The following is a 17,962-nucleotide window of genomic DNA, read 5'->3' as shown; positions in this document are numbered from 1 at the left end:
AGAGAATAAACTTATCAAAGGAAATGCTACGGTTTTTCTTTATTTTGAAATTCTACAAGAAAAAAAGCTTTATCAATTTTCATCCACGGTTTTTTCCATATCACTTCCAACGTTTCAATTTTCCCCTAACGGATAATTGTGTATAATTGCACGGATTCCAGCATGTGTTTCATTATTATAAATTGATACGAAAAATCGAAGCAACGGAATGTGAATTCAACAACCTCGGAATTCAAAGCAAGGTTGGAAAATTCCAGTTTGAATTTAACCAATAATTTTTTATTCTCTTTTAACTGATATCGATGCTTTTGATCTATTTTAAATTTGATTTAACCGTCAATTTAAATCACTACTACGTGCAGATAAATCTCACAGGTTAACCTCGTTGATTTGACAGAATCGAAATGAAAAGTGACAAACTGTCACTTGCTACACTAAAACCCCGTTGGTTTGACACCATCGCCATTTGAGAAAGTGACAGTTCGTCGCTTTCCACTTCAACGTTATCAGCGGTTTCGATTTTGACAACCTCACCAACAGCGATGGAATAATCATCATCAAAAGAAAATCATTGGACGTTCATCAAGAGAAAAAATCCGAAGAGAGCATCCACTCCACTCTCGCGCACGAAAGATCGGTAAAAGGAATCTAAAAAAATCATCATCTTGATTATTCGGCGGAACATCTTTTTCACTACTACACTTGCAAGTGTAACGTCACACGTCGAAAAATGACCTGTCACATTTTGTAGATGGGCAATGTGTGTAAACAAAATGAAATAAATATTTTTAAGTGGTGCTGGCAAGGAAATCCACAAAAAATCATCAGCAGATTGATTTTCTTGGAGAAGTTCGGGAGCGATTTTCTTTTGCGTGATTTGCCTCCTCTCTCTTTCGCGGGTGAAGAAAGTTCGCAAGCGAAAATGATTTTTTTTGCGATTATTCCATCCCTGCTCACCAATAAACAATCAATCATCCTAACCTAACACACTTTGATCGCACCCTTAGTAACGCTGCTCAACCGGTGCCATCTTCGGAATTCGTTCTCCGAGTCCGTCGAGGACCGCCGGCAGATTCTTGCTGTTGTTGATGGCCTCGCGGTCTTTGCCGGCCGAGCTCACCGAAACGATCCGTCCACTTCCGTTGCTAACCGCCTCCACGGGGGTCACATTGACGCTCTTGGTGGACCGCTTGTAGTGCATGATGCCAGCTCCGATCGAACCGACCGTTCCGATGATGATCGTCAACCACTTGACCGTGGCGTTGAACTTGAGACCGCTGAAAATTGGGATGATCTTAATGGTTCTGTAACAATCAGTGTCAATACTCACAGAAATAGCTGGTATTTGAGCTGATTGGTCCAGGTCTTGTTGAGAGAGACTCCTTCCTGAACCCAGAACACGGGTAGAATCACATTCGGTAGATTCCCGAGAACTTCATGATCGCGAACGGGTTCCATCTCCAGGTTGAACTGTAGCCGCTTGGCGGCTGAAACCGGCGTGCCGGAAATCTGCAAAGAATCAATTTTATCACAGATATTAGGACATACAAAGTATTAACGGACCAATTCAAAGTTAATGAACATGTCGTGATCCTCCCGGTTGGGTTCAAGTCCTTCAACCTCCTCCAGCAGCTTTGGATCGGCGTCGATAAAGTGTGGCTTCGACCCCAGTAGTGGTGCTCCCAAGCATGGCGCCAGATCCATGGTTCCCTTCGGAGGACAATCCTCCGGTGGATCGCGACAGAAGCAGTGGTTTTCCGGTTCGTTCTGTAATTGATCAACGTTACCCAAGAACTTCAAACCGTGACCCAAGCATACCTTCAAATCTCCAAAGTCCAGCTCAAAGTAGCTCATCGGCATTCCGGCGTATTTGGACTTGCCACCGTACGTGGCACCCATCGAGCGACAAATCTCCGGAGACCATGCCCACAGCCGATCCTCCTTAGTCAGGAACGGCGGGAAGATCGTCGAGTCCGTACCGATGAACTGGTTGCACTCGTCGCCATCGTAAACGTCCATCTCGGTTTCCCCGTTGTAGCTCACGATCCGACCCAGATCCCCGATGTTCTTGACGCCACGGTACACAACCCAACGACCTGCATCCGTTGCGTTACGCTGCAAAAAGATACCTTCAAGACCCAGTACACTCAAACCCCGATGGTTTGACACCAACTGTTGTAAACGAACGGGGTCACTTTTTAGTTTGACACCACTTTAACACGGAGTTCACACACACTACCAAACGTTTCTTTTGATAGTGTGCGTGAGCGCCAGTTCGTCACTTTTTAGTTTGACTTTGACCAACCAACGGGGTACAAACTAAAAAAGTGTCAAACGAAAAAGTGACCAACCACCGGGAATTGACTGTTACACCTAATTGTAACTCCCAGCCCTTACCGCTCCAAATATCGAAAACTGATAATGCGTGTCATTCAGCGGGAAAACCACCTTCTCCGACTCCATCCCGGAGCAGAGCGCCTTCGACGCAAAGTCCTGACTACTACAGTCCACCGGAAGTCCGTCGAACAGAAAGTCCAACACGCGCACCGTCATAAACGCCGATTCCAGCGGGTCAAAAATCAACTTAGCTCCCTTCCTGATCAACGGCATCATGGCCTCACGTTCCCGCTGCACCATCAGAAAGACCCCCAACAGCAGCATGTTTGGCAGCGTAATCATCTCGTCGCCGGTCAACGGCGCCGAAAGATCCGCCCGGAACTTCCACGTGTTGCGCAGCGTGAAGCTCAGCGTGTCCTCCTCCAGGTCGTCCTCGGTGTCGAACTTTTCCTTCCATTCTCTGAACAGATATTCAAAATCAGTGTCCATTACTTGATCAATTGACAATCGACTCACTCAAAGTAGTACGGCCCAACGTCCTTGATCTTGGGCTTGCCACCCTTCATGATCTCCTCCGGGTTGCTCACGTTGAACAGGTGGATCTTGAAGTCCAGCGGGAAGGGCATTTTCTCGAACATGCCCCGCATTTGGGTGCCCGGTTTGAGCAGGACATTCTGGAAACGGTGTCATGAATTTATCAAATATCTATTTTTTTATTATTCATAAAGGGTCAATGAATCAATGATTCAATAACAGCCTATGTGAAAAATGTTGAATTGCACGACAAAACGCAATCTGCTTACTAGGCGAACAGCATCTAACTCCATCGTGCCTCTAATGTTGCCATATCGGCACTTCCGCGTTCGAACAAAACCGTCGAATTTTGTTTATATATATAGATATATATAAACTAGCTTTACCCGACAAACTTCTTTTTGTCTTTTTTTCGTTTCTTGACGTTTTTAGCTTGTTTGCTTTTCCAGCCTCCTGTGATCAAAATTTGATTTTACGTAACTCTTCCCATACAATCTGCATATTTTCCGGAATTGGTTCCAGAGTGGCCAAAATTGTCACTTTTTGGTGTAAGAACCTTCCTTGGACTTATACGAACCCAACGCAATAAAAAGCACCTCGATCCGACGCTCCGTGTTGAACTGATTCGCGTTCGAACAAAACCGTCGAAATTTTTTATATTTATAGACAAGCCTTACCCGACAAACTTCGTTCTGCTTTTTTTTTTCGTTTGTTGACGTTTTTTGCTTTTTTGCTTATTCAGCCTCCTGTGATCAAAATATGATTTTACGTAACTTTCTCCATACAATTTGCCGATGCTCCGGAATCGGTTCCAGAGTGGCCAAAGTGTCAATTAGTTAGCGTAAGAACCTTCCTTGGGCTTATACGAACCCAACGCAATAAAAAGCACCTCGATCCGACGCGCCGTGTTGAACTGATTCGCGTTCGAACAACACCGCCGACATTTTTTATATATATATAGATAATACAGTACCTGTGCGGTAAACATAACTGAGTGTTGTTTAACACCTAAACTCCCAAGCTCGAGAATACAACAAAATTAAAAAATACAATGACAATGCAGTATGGTGACAAAATTGAAATTTTTCGAACATCTTAAAAACTACCCCCAGGCTCGATTCTGTAGGTTAAAATGAGTAACCGTGCCAATTTTGAGCCAAATCAGTTAAGGTTTAAGGGTCACTATTGATCGTTTAAGTTTGTATGGGAAAATTAGCACAAAATCATGATGAAAAGCAAAAATCGCATAATTCCACCAATAGGTGGCGTTGAGTTAATAGCGATTTTAAGAAGACGTGTTTGTATGAAAAGATTTTTTATTACCAACTTGACGCTCTACAGAGACGCTTAAACCTTAACCGATTTGGCTCAAAATTGGCCCAGCTACTTTTTTTTTCCTAAGGAATTAAGTCCCTGATGTCGTTAAAAAAATTCAAAAATTAAATGTTATTTTAAAGTTTTCATAAATTTCATATCATATTCAAAGGATTTTCAAAGGGTATGCTCTGGAATTTTTTAAGTTACTTTTATTTAATTTTATGTTAAGAAAATATAATGCATTCACGTTCCTCGCATCATTTTTCGATCAGCTCAGTTAGCGAGCAGCATTTTGTAACTGAGATACGTTCTCAGCCCAGTTATAGTTATATTTGCTATGCAACTTTGAATTATATTGAATTTGCGTAAATATATTAATCTTTATGACAACATAAAAATAGAGATGAAGTTAAATATCAATAAATAAAAATATACAAAAGAAGATAATTATTATTTTGAAAGTTTCGTTGCAATACGACTGCTCAATAAACTGGTAAGTTAAACTCAAAATATTTTTTTCAGGAATCGGAGTACGTTGTATAAATTGAATCAAATGCAGTGAAAGTGTGTTGCCAAAAGTAATTGTTAAATTAATGCAAACTTGGTAAGTAGCATTATTGATATTTCTTCTTTCCTCATTATAATTACATTTATTTACGTTCCTTTTTTCAGTTTATAGCCGAAATTAAGAATTTTGTATTAAATTACTAATAAATTCCAAATGTCTATTTGCAGCAAAAGGTTCACTTTGGTGAAAATTCTGTGTCCTTAGACCGTTGTAGATGATGATGACTTATCGGATGATTTCACAGTGATGGTAAGTGAATACAACACTTAATTTTATACAACATAATAAAAATATAAGCTTAAAACTTGGTGAAAATATTACTCGGTTTCTATTTTTAAGGAATTCACGAGAAATTTGTAATAAGCTTTTTTATTATTTTTTTAGATTAATGCAATGTAATTTTTTAAAACATTAGTCAAACTTTACATGTTTTATAACAACAGTTAAAAAAAATGTTTTGATGCTTTTTAATAGTAATTTTACAACTTAATGCAAAAAAATAGTACAAAACGTTAAATTTTTAGGCAGAATAAATGCGAAAATAAAAAAAACTCAGCATTAATTTGTGAGGCATTATTATAAAATTTACTGCAAATTCAATAAAAATATTGCTAACAACAGCTTATTATTGACTACATGTACGAATATTTTTTGTATTCAAGTAAGAATTTAGTTAAAATATAGCTAGAAATTCGGCCCAGCCTATATCGTTAGATAATTAAAGAAAATATATATCAACACTTACATAAATTATGTCTAATTAAGAAATGTTTTGTTATAAACCACTAATAATTTGCTGCATGCAAAAATATTTCGGTTGATATAACGAAAAAAATTGTTGAAAAATAGTTGAAAAATATGTTCCAGCCAGTTTTTAACAGAATATTCCACAATATTTCAGCTGAAAACAAGAAATTTTTAGTTAATTTTCTGAAAAAAATATTCTAGCAGTCGACTGCTAGAATTTTTTTCGGCAATTTAACCAACAAAAATTGCAATTCCAACTATTTTTTTAGTTAATTTTAGTTACTGGTGGTCAGCAATTTTGGGTTAACAAAATCAACAATAGATTATTGAAAAAAGCTGTGTAAAAAATTAACCCATACTTTTAGTTAAATTAACCAAGATTTTCTTAGATTTGCCCCGGCCGGTCTCTCCGTGTTGAAACATCCAAAATAAAATTTAGATCTTTTTTCAAAAACGTAATATGCTATGCTACGTAATTGGATCAGAATGCTTTGATTTTTTGAGTTTTTTTTTAGAATAATTACATGTACATCGATTACAAATTTAAAAAAAAAAATGTTTCCAATACACAAAATTATGAACGCTGTTACAACAACGTTTATTTTTCTCTTATTAACTTTCAAAGATAACAAACATTGTTATTGCGAAGCTTTTCGAGTCATACACAAAACATAAAAAGCAAAAGAGATTAATATATAAGAAAATCGTATAATTGTATAATATATAAGAAACTTGTGTTATTTCAAAATAACTAATTTAATATAAAATGACTTTGAGATATCTCAAAATACTGTCTCTTCTTTGATTGAAGTCTAAATATTCGACATTTCAATGCTTATGTGCTCTCTTGTACTAAGCGTGCTGGTTTTCCAATGTAATTCGCATAAGAGAGCCCAGAGATTTTTATCATAAGCTTTGGAAACTTATTAAATGTTTTAAAAAGTGGAATCCCAGATATTTTAGATATAAAAAAAAATCAAAACCCAGAAAAATAAAATCTCTGATATCTCAGAGTTACTAAAATTTAAAGAAACAATTAAATTGAAGTTTTTGTAGGTATCACTCAAACAGCACAAAATTTGCATAAATTTTTCGATGCATCAGCAACCAACGATTCGTGACATTTTGTTGCCTCTTCAATAAATTGGATTGTTGGCTATTATGGAAATGGAGGCTTAATAATAATGTCTTTCCGTATTTGATTAATTTTATCATAATACCATAAATTTCCAAGATTCATAACCAACTGTAAATATTTTTTTTCAAAAAACTTAAAATTTTAAAGGAAATAAAATTTTAATCAACTGCAAAGAAATATGTTTCAAGTCAATGATGAAAATGCTTCTAAAGTTATAGGCTGGTTTTGTAAATTTAAATTTTTGGGCCATATATGACCCATCAGGTCTGGCAGGGTTAACCCACAGTCTGTGGTTAAACTTTGAAGTCGCGTTAAGTATCAGAATAAGGTTTTCATTAAGAGTCCAAATTGACATTTCGTCAAATATAGCTTTTGTTTGGCATGCAGATTATTTTTTCAAATAAATAAGTTTTCAAAAAACAAAACAAAAAACTTTAAGAGATTTTCTTTTGTTTGATTATCACAACACATTATTTGAATGAATCTTACTTGTTCAGAAGATTTTTAAAGAAATACGCAAAAAATTACAAAATTAATAATAAATAATTCAGTCCAGACTCGATTACCCGTAGTTCGATTATCCAACGTTTTCTGAAGAACTTTAGGTAATCGAATCATGATAAATTAAATTTGAATTCTGTGACTTCATTTTAGTTTAATTTCAGTCGTTGATAGCCTGTTACATTACCAAATGCATTTTCTCAATATTTCATCGCCGCCATTTTGGCCAGCATCTTGTAATAAACTTTTTCTTATCAGTTTGAAGCATTTTTGGGGTCATATTAGAGAACTCAACGACCCAAAGCAACTGCATGTAAAACCTTTTTAAGCACAAAAATAAAGATTCAACCGGCAGGATTCAAACCTAGCACCAACAGAGAGGACTGGTGCCTTAGCCCGCTCGGCTATCAGGCCGCTTAAGAGTGGAAAGTATAAATTTTACTACAGTAAATGTTCTGTAACTGGGCGTTTTTTAACAGGGCCCAGTTGAAAAGCAGACAAACGTCAAAAAAACAAAACAAACCGAAATTCCCGAGGGGTTAATGGATGCAAAAATCATGTTCAATAAATAAAAAAAACTTTTTTCTAACTTTTATTCAATTTCAAGTCACAATTAATGAAATATGAAAAGTAAGCATTGTTAATAAATTTGATTAAACTTTTATTTTTATGTTTCATCAGTAAAATATTATGCATCGGTGGTCCCCTCGTTATTTTTCGTTCAGCCCAGCTACCGAACAAGTACTGTACATCTTTTGCTGAGAAGACAATGTTATTAAAATAATCGATGTTCGATTAAACGAATTGAATAATCTTCAATGGTTAGTATCTGAATCAACACAGCAAAATATTAACAAATTTACCAAGATTCTTCTTTTATAAATATATTTTTTTAAACTGCTAAAAACACCCAAAAAAAGTCGGAACGGTAACTCCAACTCGCCAGATCTCGGCCATTACTCAACCAATAGAGACGATCTTTTTCTCCAGAGATTTGTAAGGAAATCTAGAATTTTGCGAAACTCGATTTGACCTAATCAGTAATTTCTGCGAACGAAAAAAATCCTATGTACATAGGAAACCCATGGCGCATTGGTTGTTTTGAAAAAGTTATCTAGAAATTACAGATTTGATCAAATCAATCCTTACAAATCTCTGGAAAAATCGTCTCGATTGAGTGAGTTATGGCCAAGTTCTAGCGAGCTAAAGTTACCGTTCGAACTTTTTTTCCGCTGCGCTCTGAAAAAAATAATCAGTGGAGGTTGACTTTGCAATAACCAAAGAGTATAAAATAAGGTTCTAAGCCCCTGTTTATCATCATAAGTTTTAAAACTGTGTTTTTTTCGCGAATACTCACCTGTTTTAGCATAAACTTCAGTATCGGTGGAAATATCCCGTAGCAGAACGTTAATCCTCCAACTAGCGTACAAGCACAAATGATGGCAATCTTCTTGAAGTTTAAATCTTCCAGCTTCATTTTGTTTAACATTTAAAACCAATTAAAGGATCTTTCTAATGTTAAATAATTTCTATTCCATGTGGTGCACTTTCCAAACACTTGTTTTTTCTCAATTTTCCGTCACTATCTGATTACAGTTCTAATTTCATTAATTTCCCCCCGATTACAAAAATGCGTTTATCCAAAACGAGCTCCAACCGGCAACTATTACTTAAAATTATAGCTCATCGTTCACCAGCCCATCGAATGGGTGGAGGGGGTCGGCTCGAAAATTGCGATATCATTTTCACAACCCCTCAGCAGCGGTCAAGCTCAACCTCCAGGACCAACAAAGCTCCCCCATTGCCCTACCCACCCGCTCTCCCCTATCGGAGGGGTTAAATGATTTTTTTCCCGAGAATCACCAAACGTATCAATGGAAAACATCAACACTTAAAATGCACTTTCATTCCGATGTGATTTTTTTTTCTTCCAATAAACGATACAGTAATTAGCTATCCACCTCCACCGGAATTAACTTTTCATGCAGGTTGCAATTTTCCCGATGGCAACATTTGTGTAGGCCAAGGTGGTTTACGCTCTAGACATTGAAATCCAAGGAAAACAGTGGAAAATTCCCTTTAAAAATTTTGCTTTTGAAGCTTATTTTCTATCGAATTAGCAGTATAGATTATTTTAAAGGAAACAATTTGTTCTTCTTTAAATGTTGTTTTATTGATTGCTTTGTTACATTGTTACACAGACCTAAAAACCGAATTATTTTTGATTACCGATTTTCTTTGAACTGCACATTTAATTGATTCTACAAAGATGTGACTAACTGTGCACCTACAATCTAACCACTTGCGCCAAAATGTACACATCAAGCTTGACAGCGCACAGCCTACTTGAAGCTTTTCAGCTCGATTAGCCTTAAAGTTTCCTCCTCTCTTCTCCTCGTTCGGTCAGATTTGCCAGCCATAGACCAAGTCTGAAGAGATAGCGACAAATTGGTTTGGTGAAAAGTTGTTCTTTTTCCTCCCCAAAGAGTAGAGCTTTCCGCACGGAAAGTTTTCCCACTCTGCTGTTTTTTAAAGGTTATGCGTCCAGATTGGGGGCTTCCAGATATTACTAAACGATGTTTTGATTTGAATTATTGGTAAGATTTCAATGGTTTCCTTGCTTATTTTTCCATTGCAAGAAACACATTTTTTTTTGTTCTAAGTAACGTAACTTTTAAATGGTCCCCAGTTCGACATTCAAGTTTGTACAAGTATAAAACGATAATGACACAATGTACGAGCTAATATTCCGTAATGCTAGTTTGGCTACTTTGATAACACTTTTACTCTTTTGATGATTGAAACTTCTGGCAACACTGCAGCCCTAGAATCTTTCGCGCTGATCCGACGACACCGTTTTTTGTTTGCCGGCCAATCCACCGTCGTAAAGGGGCGGCAAATTCCTATGCGCACTGTCGACAATGCGTGGTTCAACCTTCTCCGGTGGCTCTTTTCCCGTTCCGTTGGTTTCGACCGAGGGTTCCACCTCTTTGACGGTCGTTTTCTGAGCCTCCATGGGGCGCACGTTGACCGGCTTGATGTGCAGCTTGTAGTGCATGAACCCGGCACCGATCGTGCCCAGCGTGCCCAGCACTATCGAGAGCCACTTGACCGTGGCGTTGAACTTGCGAATCCTACAAGTTGGTCAAAATAAAGAAAAGTTGGCAACACTTGCTTCAATTTGCTGTCAAAACATTGTGGCATCCACTGTTCACTTACATAAAGAGCGGTTTGATTTGCTTGGTCCATGTCTTGTTCAGGGAGGCTCCCTCCTCGGCCCAGAACATTGGCAGCACCATTTTCGGCAACTTCCCGAAAACCTCGTGACCCCGGATCGGTTCCAGTTCCAAGTTGAACTGCAATCGCTTGGCGGCCGAAAATGGCGTTCCCGTTTGCTGTGGAGGTATCCATCCATTAGAAGCTTTCAAAAAGAGGGACATTCATAAACTACGCAACATTACCAAATCGTAGTGAATGAAAATGTCATGCTCTTTGGGATCCGGTTCCAGGCCGTCAACGTCCCGCAACAGTTTGGGATCTCCTCCGATAAAGTGTGGCTTGGAACCCAGAATGGGAGCACCAACGCACGGTCCCAGATCGATGGTCCCCTTCGGAGGACAACCGTCCGGAGGATCGCGACAGTAGCATTGATGAACCGGGTCGTCCTTGAAAAAAACATAACCTCACAATCTACTTCTTCAAATGTCAGCCTGTAAACCCTAACCCTCAAATCGCCAAAGTCAATCGTGAAGAAGCTCGTCGGGAAACCCTGGTAGCTGGACTTGCCCGCGTACACCGCACCCAGCGACTGGCAGATCTCCGGCGACCACGCCCACAGCCGGTCCTTCTTGGTCAGAAAAGGCGGAAAAATGGTCGAGTCCGTACCGACGTACTTGTTGCACTCGTCGCCGTCGTAGTAGTCCATTTCCGTTTCGTCGTTGTAGGTTATGACCCGACCAAGGTCGGCCACGTTCTTGATGCCCCGGTACACCTTAAAGCGACCGATGGACGTACCGTTGCGCTGTAAAAAAATCATTAAGCTCATTTTAGGCCTGATATAGTGCCGCCCCTACCAGTCCAAACATCGAAAACTTGACGTGCGTATCGTTTAGCGGTGCCACCGCGCCCTCCGAATCCAGCCCCGAGCAGAGTGCCTTGGCCGCAAACTCCTCACTGCTGCAGTCCACCGGAATGCCGTCAAACAGCAGGTCCATCACGCGCACCGTAACAAACGCCGACTCCAGCGGTTCGAATATGATGTCCAGCCCCTTGGAAATCAGCGGAAGCATTGGCTCCTTGTCCCGCTGGATGGCGAGCAGGACGCCGATCACCAGCAGGTACGGAACGGTAATCATCTCGTTGCCCGTCAGCGGTGCGGTCAGATCCGGTCGAAAGATCCAAGTGTTCTTCATGTCGAACGTCATCGTGTCGTCCCCGTCGTTGTCCTCGATGTCGTACTTTTCCTTCCATTCCCTGAAATAAACCTTTCTATATCTAGTAGGCCATGGACAGATCGAAGCACTCGGCACTCACTCGAAGTAGAACGGACCGATGTCCTTGACGCGGGGCCGGCCACCCTGCATGATTTCCTGCGGGTTGGTGATGTTGAAGATGTGCACCTTGAAGTCCAGCCCGAACGGCACCTTCTCGTACATCTTGCGCAGGTCGGAGCCCGGCTTGAGGCGGAGGTTCTGAAAGTGAGGAAAAAAAAACATTGTATGAACAATTGTCCACGAGGGGGGGGAAGGGGGGTTCAGATTTCCAAAAAAGTGTTACACGTGGTTTGTGGATGGTCCCAATGGTACCACAAACATTTCCCTTAAAACATACTAATTGTACAAATAAACCTCCCAAGTAACATTTTAGGCTCTATCAGAGCTGTCACAACCGCTATAAAACCTATCAGCCAAAACCAACATTGAAACCACTTAATAAGCATAAGCATAAGCATAAGCATAGGTGCCCACCCGCAGTTGCTACTCCGTTATTGACCAGGACCTCCAGAAGTTACATCCACGAGCCGTGGAAGATAAGACCAACATTGAAACCACTTAATCGTAACAAACTCCCCAGAACCTCGATAAACCCCCCCAAGTAACATTTTTTTCCAGGAGTTCTACAAGAGCTCTTCAAGATAGCTACAGCATAGCAGTTTGGACCGCGGTAGGATAAAACTCCCTTCAAAACTTCTTCAGGAGTTTGGAAGAGTACTTGAAGAGAGTTTTATCCTACCGCGGTCCAAACTGCTATGCTGTAGCTATCTTGAAGAGCTCTTGTAGAACTCCTGGAAAAAAATGTTACATGGGCCACTTGGAACCCAAAAGGACCTCCGTAAAAAGATTGTTGCGGCCTATTTATAAAACCTACATAGGAGTTCAAGGCTTTACAACTGAATCCTAACAACCTCCTCAAAGCCCTAATCAAACCTTTGTTAAAACCTTGCTAGGAGTTAGGGCAAAATGACATTTCATACGTCTTCAAACGTCTTATGCCAAACAAGTTTTATTCTTATATTTTATAATGGAGATGGTTGTCAAAAATGGCGATGATGATATGATAGATATTAGGAGGTAATCAACATAATTTTAAAGCTTATTCCTCCGCAATTGGTATCTCAAATTCAGCTGCGGTTGAAATTTTATCGATTAATGTGGGGGAGATAGAGTCAAAAAAATCAACTCGCCTAATCAAAAATATTTCTTCTGCAATCAAATCAAATCAAATCAAATTATTCGCTCTACAGCATTGCCTTGGCGTTCTCGATTGCGAGATTCCTACTCGAAACTAGGTGTCCGAAGGCTTGATTGTTGAGGCAATTGCAAACCTCTTTTTACACCATAGCTTCCATCCACCCCGGGATTCGAACTGACGACCTTTGGATTGTTAGTCCAACTGCCTACCAGCGACTCCACCGAGGCAGGACCCAGGGAGACGACTCCTACACCTGGACTGAGCTAACGACCTAACCTTTAGGTTAGTCCGGGGCCAACATTTACTTCCCGTCCGACGGAAGGCGTGATCAGACAAACTCGTCTCGAAAAATGCCACCGGGACCGTCTGGGATCGAACCCAGGCCGACTGGGTGAGAGGCAATCACGCTTACCCCTACACCACGGTCCCGTCTTCTGCAATCACAGTTTTTAAATAAAAAAAAATATTCGCATTTTATTTTGCAAGAAATGTATAAATTATTTATGAACTTCTATGGCTAGGCTAACGATGTCAGAAATCCATCATAATTGAGTGTTTTCATCAAATTTTAATCAAATTTATGCTTTTTCTATTTTTTTGCCAAGATGGCGGTCACTCATATACAATTAATCAGACCACGCGTTTAGTGCCATATTTAAGCATTGCTATTTGGCTGCGTTTAATGCTAATGGTTTAAAGTGAGCTTTTTGCATGCCTAATGGCACTTGACAGCTACAACACCCTTGGTTTTTAAGAAGCATACAATAAAACCGTTTGGCATGGCATTGCCATTTGGTTTTCAAGCCTCTATTAAAACTTTCATAAAACCTTATTGAAAGCCAGTCGGCTTTTTATTTTCACCAGGTTTTACGTCCGAGGCATAAAACCTTGTTAGAACCTTTTAATTAGCTCTTGCTGATTGGTTGCGGTGAATGCCCAAATAAAACTATTAAGCAATCAAGATGCTACCATAAAACCTTAATAAAACTAGGTGGTGGCTATGGGATCAAAATTATACAGTATATCCAATAATCATATCTCAAGTTCGAGTTAAAATATAAATGTTTTCAGCTTTTGTAGAAATAACTTAAACTATTTTTTCAATAAAGCAAGTACAAATTTTATTAAAAGTTTTCTCCCTTGGAACTGGTCAAGGGGAAGACAAAAAAACAAAATTTCAAATTTCAAGCCTGATTTTAGATATTTCTAAGCAAAAAGTATCACGATAACATTTTGCCTTCCTCACTGAGGTAAGGCTATAATCCTGCTCTAAAATTGAACTTTTTATTTAAAGCTCGAAAACCCACCCGACTAAGAAACGAAAACTGAACAAATGTCTGTGTGAATGTGACCAATAATGTCACTCAGTTTTCTCAGCACTGGCTGAACCGATTTTTACCAAACCAGTCGCATTCGACTTAGTTTAGGGTCCCATACGGTGCTATTGAATTGTTTGAAGTTTCGATAAGTATTTCAAAAGTTAAGTATAAAAATGTGTTCTCGCATATTTTCGGAAGTTGAATAAATGGCAGTAAACTGAACCAAACATCATCATGTTATACATCGTTAGTTAGGTAATTTAAAGACCTTTCCAACGAGTCCAAAACATTGATAATCTGGCAACCCTGTCTTGAGTTATAACCACTTAAGTGATATTTATGTGCTATTTTGCAGCCGGATCTCACTTAAATGTATGTAAACAATTTCCGGATCCATCATCCGACCCATGCTTGTTAGGTAATCAAAAGACCTTTCCAACGAGTCCAAAACATTGAAAATCTGGCTACCCTGTCTCGAGATATGGCCACTTAAGTGATATTGATTTACTTTTTTGAAGCCGGATCTCACTTAAATGTATGTAAACAATTTCCGGATCCGGATATATTTTCTAACCGCCTTATTTTGCAACAATGCAACAATTTTCAAAGAATTTTAATTTATTGAATTTATCTGCAAAACAATATTAAAACGTTTATGTTTCTCTTCAACTTGCCACAGTACACACTTCTGAGAAAAGTTTAGGTCAAAAACCATGTAAATTAAAGAATTCGTTGTTATAAAAAAAATCTCATTCAGATTTAACAACGAACCCATCGTGAATACTTCTCAATTTATTTATTTTTTTGTGCTTAGAAAAAAAAATAAAAAAAAGCTTTTTGAAAATATGGTAAAAAAATATCAAAACATCAGCATCTGCACTGCCCCTGTTCGTATAAATGTTCCATATCTGCAATTTCTGCAAACTAAGAAAACGAGCTTCAAAAAATTTTAAAAAAATATTTGTCGTAAATTTTATGAATGTAATCATTTCACTGAAAGCAAGCATTGACAAAGATATTACAAGGGAAAAATGATAATTACGGGAACCACAATTTTCATAACCAAGAAACAACTTCAAAAATTCTAAAAGGCTGGAAAATCTTGGATCTGATGGCAAACCAATGCAATAAAAATCCAATTTTTTTCGCGAAAAATTGGACGATATTTTAATTTTGCAATCGCCTTAGTGAATTATTGATTATTGACAAGAAATACAAAATCTTAGCTGAAGATTTTTTAATTCCATCGCTAATTTTGGTAATTTTATGTCTGTTATTTGTACTTTCAATAAAATGTTCTAGATTTGAAAAAAGTAATATCAATTATGATAATTTTCCGAAAATAGTTCAGATTCAATAGATACCCGGGCAGACCCGAACAGACGGTAATAACTAAATTCATGCCATTTCAATAACAAATACTGTTAAAATAACAGAAAGTGTTATGGAATCTTCTTGAAAAATCAATTTTTGCATAAGGGTTTAATAACAGTTTATGTTATCATAACAAAATTTGATATTGGTCTGATTTTGATTGAAAGCCAAAACAAGTTTGGAATAACATTTTTTATAATGAAAGAATACCTCCAACTGTTATTGGGATGATCGGATTAGTTGTTAAAATAACAAAAAATAATAACAAAGATTTGTTCGAAGAATAACTAAAAATGTGATTAGTCTGTTATTACAATAACAATCCAATAACAAAAAAATCAAAAAAAAAACATAAAATTTTATTGGCCTAGTATTTTCAAATATCAAAAACAGTTATTCCCAAGTTATTTCCGTCAGTTAAATTTTTTTCAACACAATTTTTTTTAAAAAGTATGACTACCATTTTTGTACATCGAAACAAAATATTTCCAAAACCATAAACTTTTCCGCATTCCGTTTAGATTCAAACTTACCTGGCGCAGCATAAGATTGACCAGCTCTGGCAATATGGCCATGCTGACTGTCAATCCAACAACCATCGTGCATGCACAAATTATAGCAATTTTCCTAAATTTCACGTTCTCCAATTTCATTTTAGGGCACTGGTTACTACAAAACTACAAAAGCCTGAATCGGAAAAGAGATTTCACTTAAATCGTTTTGTTTCAATGTCTAATTGTCTTGTAAGCACTTTTTCCAACGATTTCTGACTTCCACATCTATGTTTTGCACAGTTGAGTTTTAGCAGTTAAATAACATGAATCGTGCGTTGCACTATGCTTTATTTTTACACAGCATCTCTATAAGTAACTGATATCAAATTTGACCAAAATTTGACCCACTTTTTAGAAAGCAATGACTAGCTGTACAAATGGACGTTTATTTCTGAATTGATAAGACAAACTTGTTCAATAAATATGCCTAGAAAAAAACCCACAATCACAGAGTGAATTTTAAGTAAACCGTTTTCAATTTTATGCTTTCTCCTTATCGATCGTTCAACTGCTGTGGTTATTTTACATCGGTTGCGGTTGCGAAGATTTTTTCTAGCAGTTCACTTTCACAAATTACGTTCTGCTAGCTTGAGCTCTTGCCAAGTTCTGGGCCAAGGAATGACCTTTACCCATGCAACTTGATGCTATCGTGTTGCATCCCTTTCCAGGTTCGATTAATGTTAATTTAAGGGCAATTTAATGTTTAGCAACAATTTTGCAGAGTTAACAGGTAGCATTGAATCAATTACACTATCTGGCAGGAATATACAATTAAATTTCTTTGTTGATCAAAAATCATAAAAAAATGATTCTAGTCACACATTCAACAAAAAAAACAGAATGTATGAAAAATCTGACAACAAAATTGAAAATATTTTCTGGAGTTTTTGTCTCAATCACTTAAAAAATTTCTCAAAAAAAAACTGAAGAGATGTAAAATTTGAAATGAATTATTGAAAAAAAAAATCTGTTTTTTAATCAAGAGCTTCGGCTTCAAAAAAAATTCAAATCATCATTTTTATCTCAAAAAAAATATTTTAGAAAAATCGTTTGTAACCTTTTTGTTTACAAACATTTTTTTAATTTTTTAATAAAATGGAAAACTTTGTAAAAGTTTTAAATTCCATTCCGATATTAATTCCTGTTTCCAAAACAATCTCAAATTTGCCAATAAGAGCAATGTAACTTATTGACCTTTTTTTATTCTATGACATTTAAATTATAAGCCATTTTTAAGGGAAAAATTTATACAATTTAAAAATAAAAAAATGTTATTCTCAAAAAAAGACTGATCTTGAAATTTTCTTACCTGTTTCAGCATGAATTGAACCAGCGCAGGAATTACTCCCACGCTGAGCGTCAGGCCGCCAATCATCGTGCAAGCACAGATGATGGTAATCTTCTTGAAATTCACGTCCGCCAAATTCATGGTCTCACCTCACTAAGTTTTTCTCGGATCTTCAATTTAGGGACCAATTAATTAAAGCAATGTCCTTCGTTCTATTGTTTTACTTTAACAGAAGGTACATGTTTAATAATCTCACTAAGTTAATACCCTGCATCAAATTTCTCACTTAAGCCAATTTTTCAAGAACAATAAAAAACGTTTATTCAACTTGACTTCCGACCGGCAACTATTATGCCGTTTTTCATGTCACCCAAGACCGCGCTACCCCAGTGGGAAAATTTCCCTGGAAAAACTGTCACGGCAAAAATTGTCACCAAAGTCTCAAGTTCAAACTTCCTCCCCCACCCTCAACCCCTGAGCAACGCAGCTGGGCCTTTCCGCAGACATGTCTACTCAAAAATGCACTTTCATTCGACGTCTTCACCAGCCTACTGTAGAAAAGAAAACAGGTGCGTTTTCCCTCCAATCGAAGCC

At 37.8% G+C, this 17,962-nt stretch overlaps 1 protein-coding gene across 1 annotated transcript; it reads right to left on the bottom strand.

The window, feature by feature from the left end:
- Window positions 1-11: 11 nt before the first annotated feature.
- Window positions 12-17,734, bottom strand: LOC120419405 (uncharacterized). The gene is given in 12 exon segments (XM_052710010.1): window positions 12-1,277; window positions 1,331-1,767; window positions 1,819-2,115; window positions 2,398-2,797; window positions 2,854-3,011; window positions 8,500-8,633; window positions 9,981-10,276; window positions 10,362-10,807; window positions 10,867-11,163; window positions 11,216-11,615; window positions 11,676-11,833; window positions 17,390-17,734. Coding segments are annotated over 12 exon segments (3,417 nt in total). The 5' UTR covers window positions 17,510-17,734; the 3' UTR covers window positions 12-1,003.
- Window positions 17,735-17,962: the final 228 nt, after the last annotated feature.

Source organism: Culex pipiens, chromosome 3 (genome assembly GCF_016801865.2).
Source record: "Culex pipiens pallens isolate TS chromosome 3, TS_CPP_V2, whole genome shotgun sequence".
NCBI classification, from domain to species: domain Eukaryota; kingdom Metazoa; phylum Arthropoda; class Insecta; order Diptera; family Culicidae; genus Culex; species Culex pipiens.
Note: the sequence above shows the minus strand (reverse complement) of the source record. Positions and strands in the feature narration are given on the sequence as shown.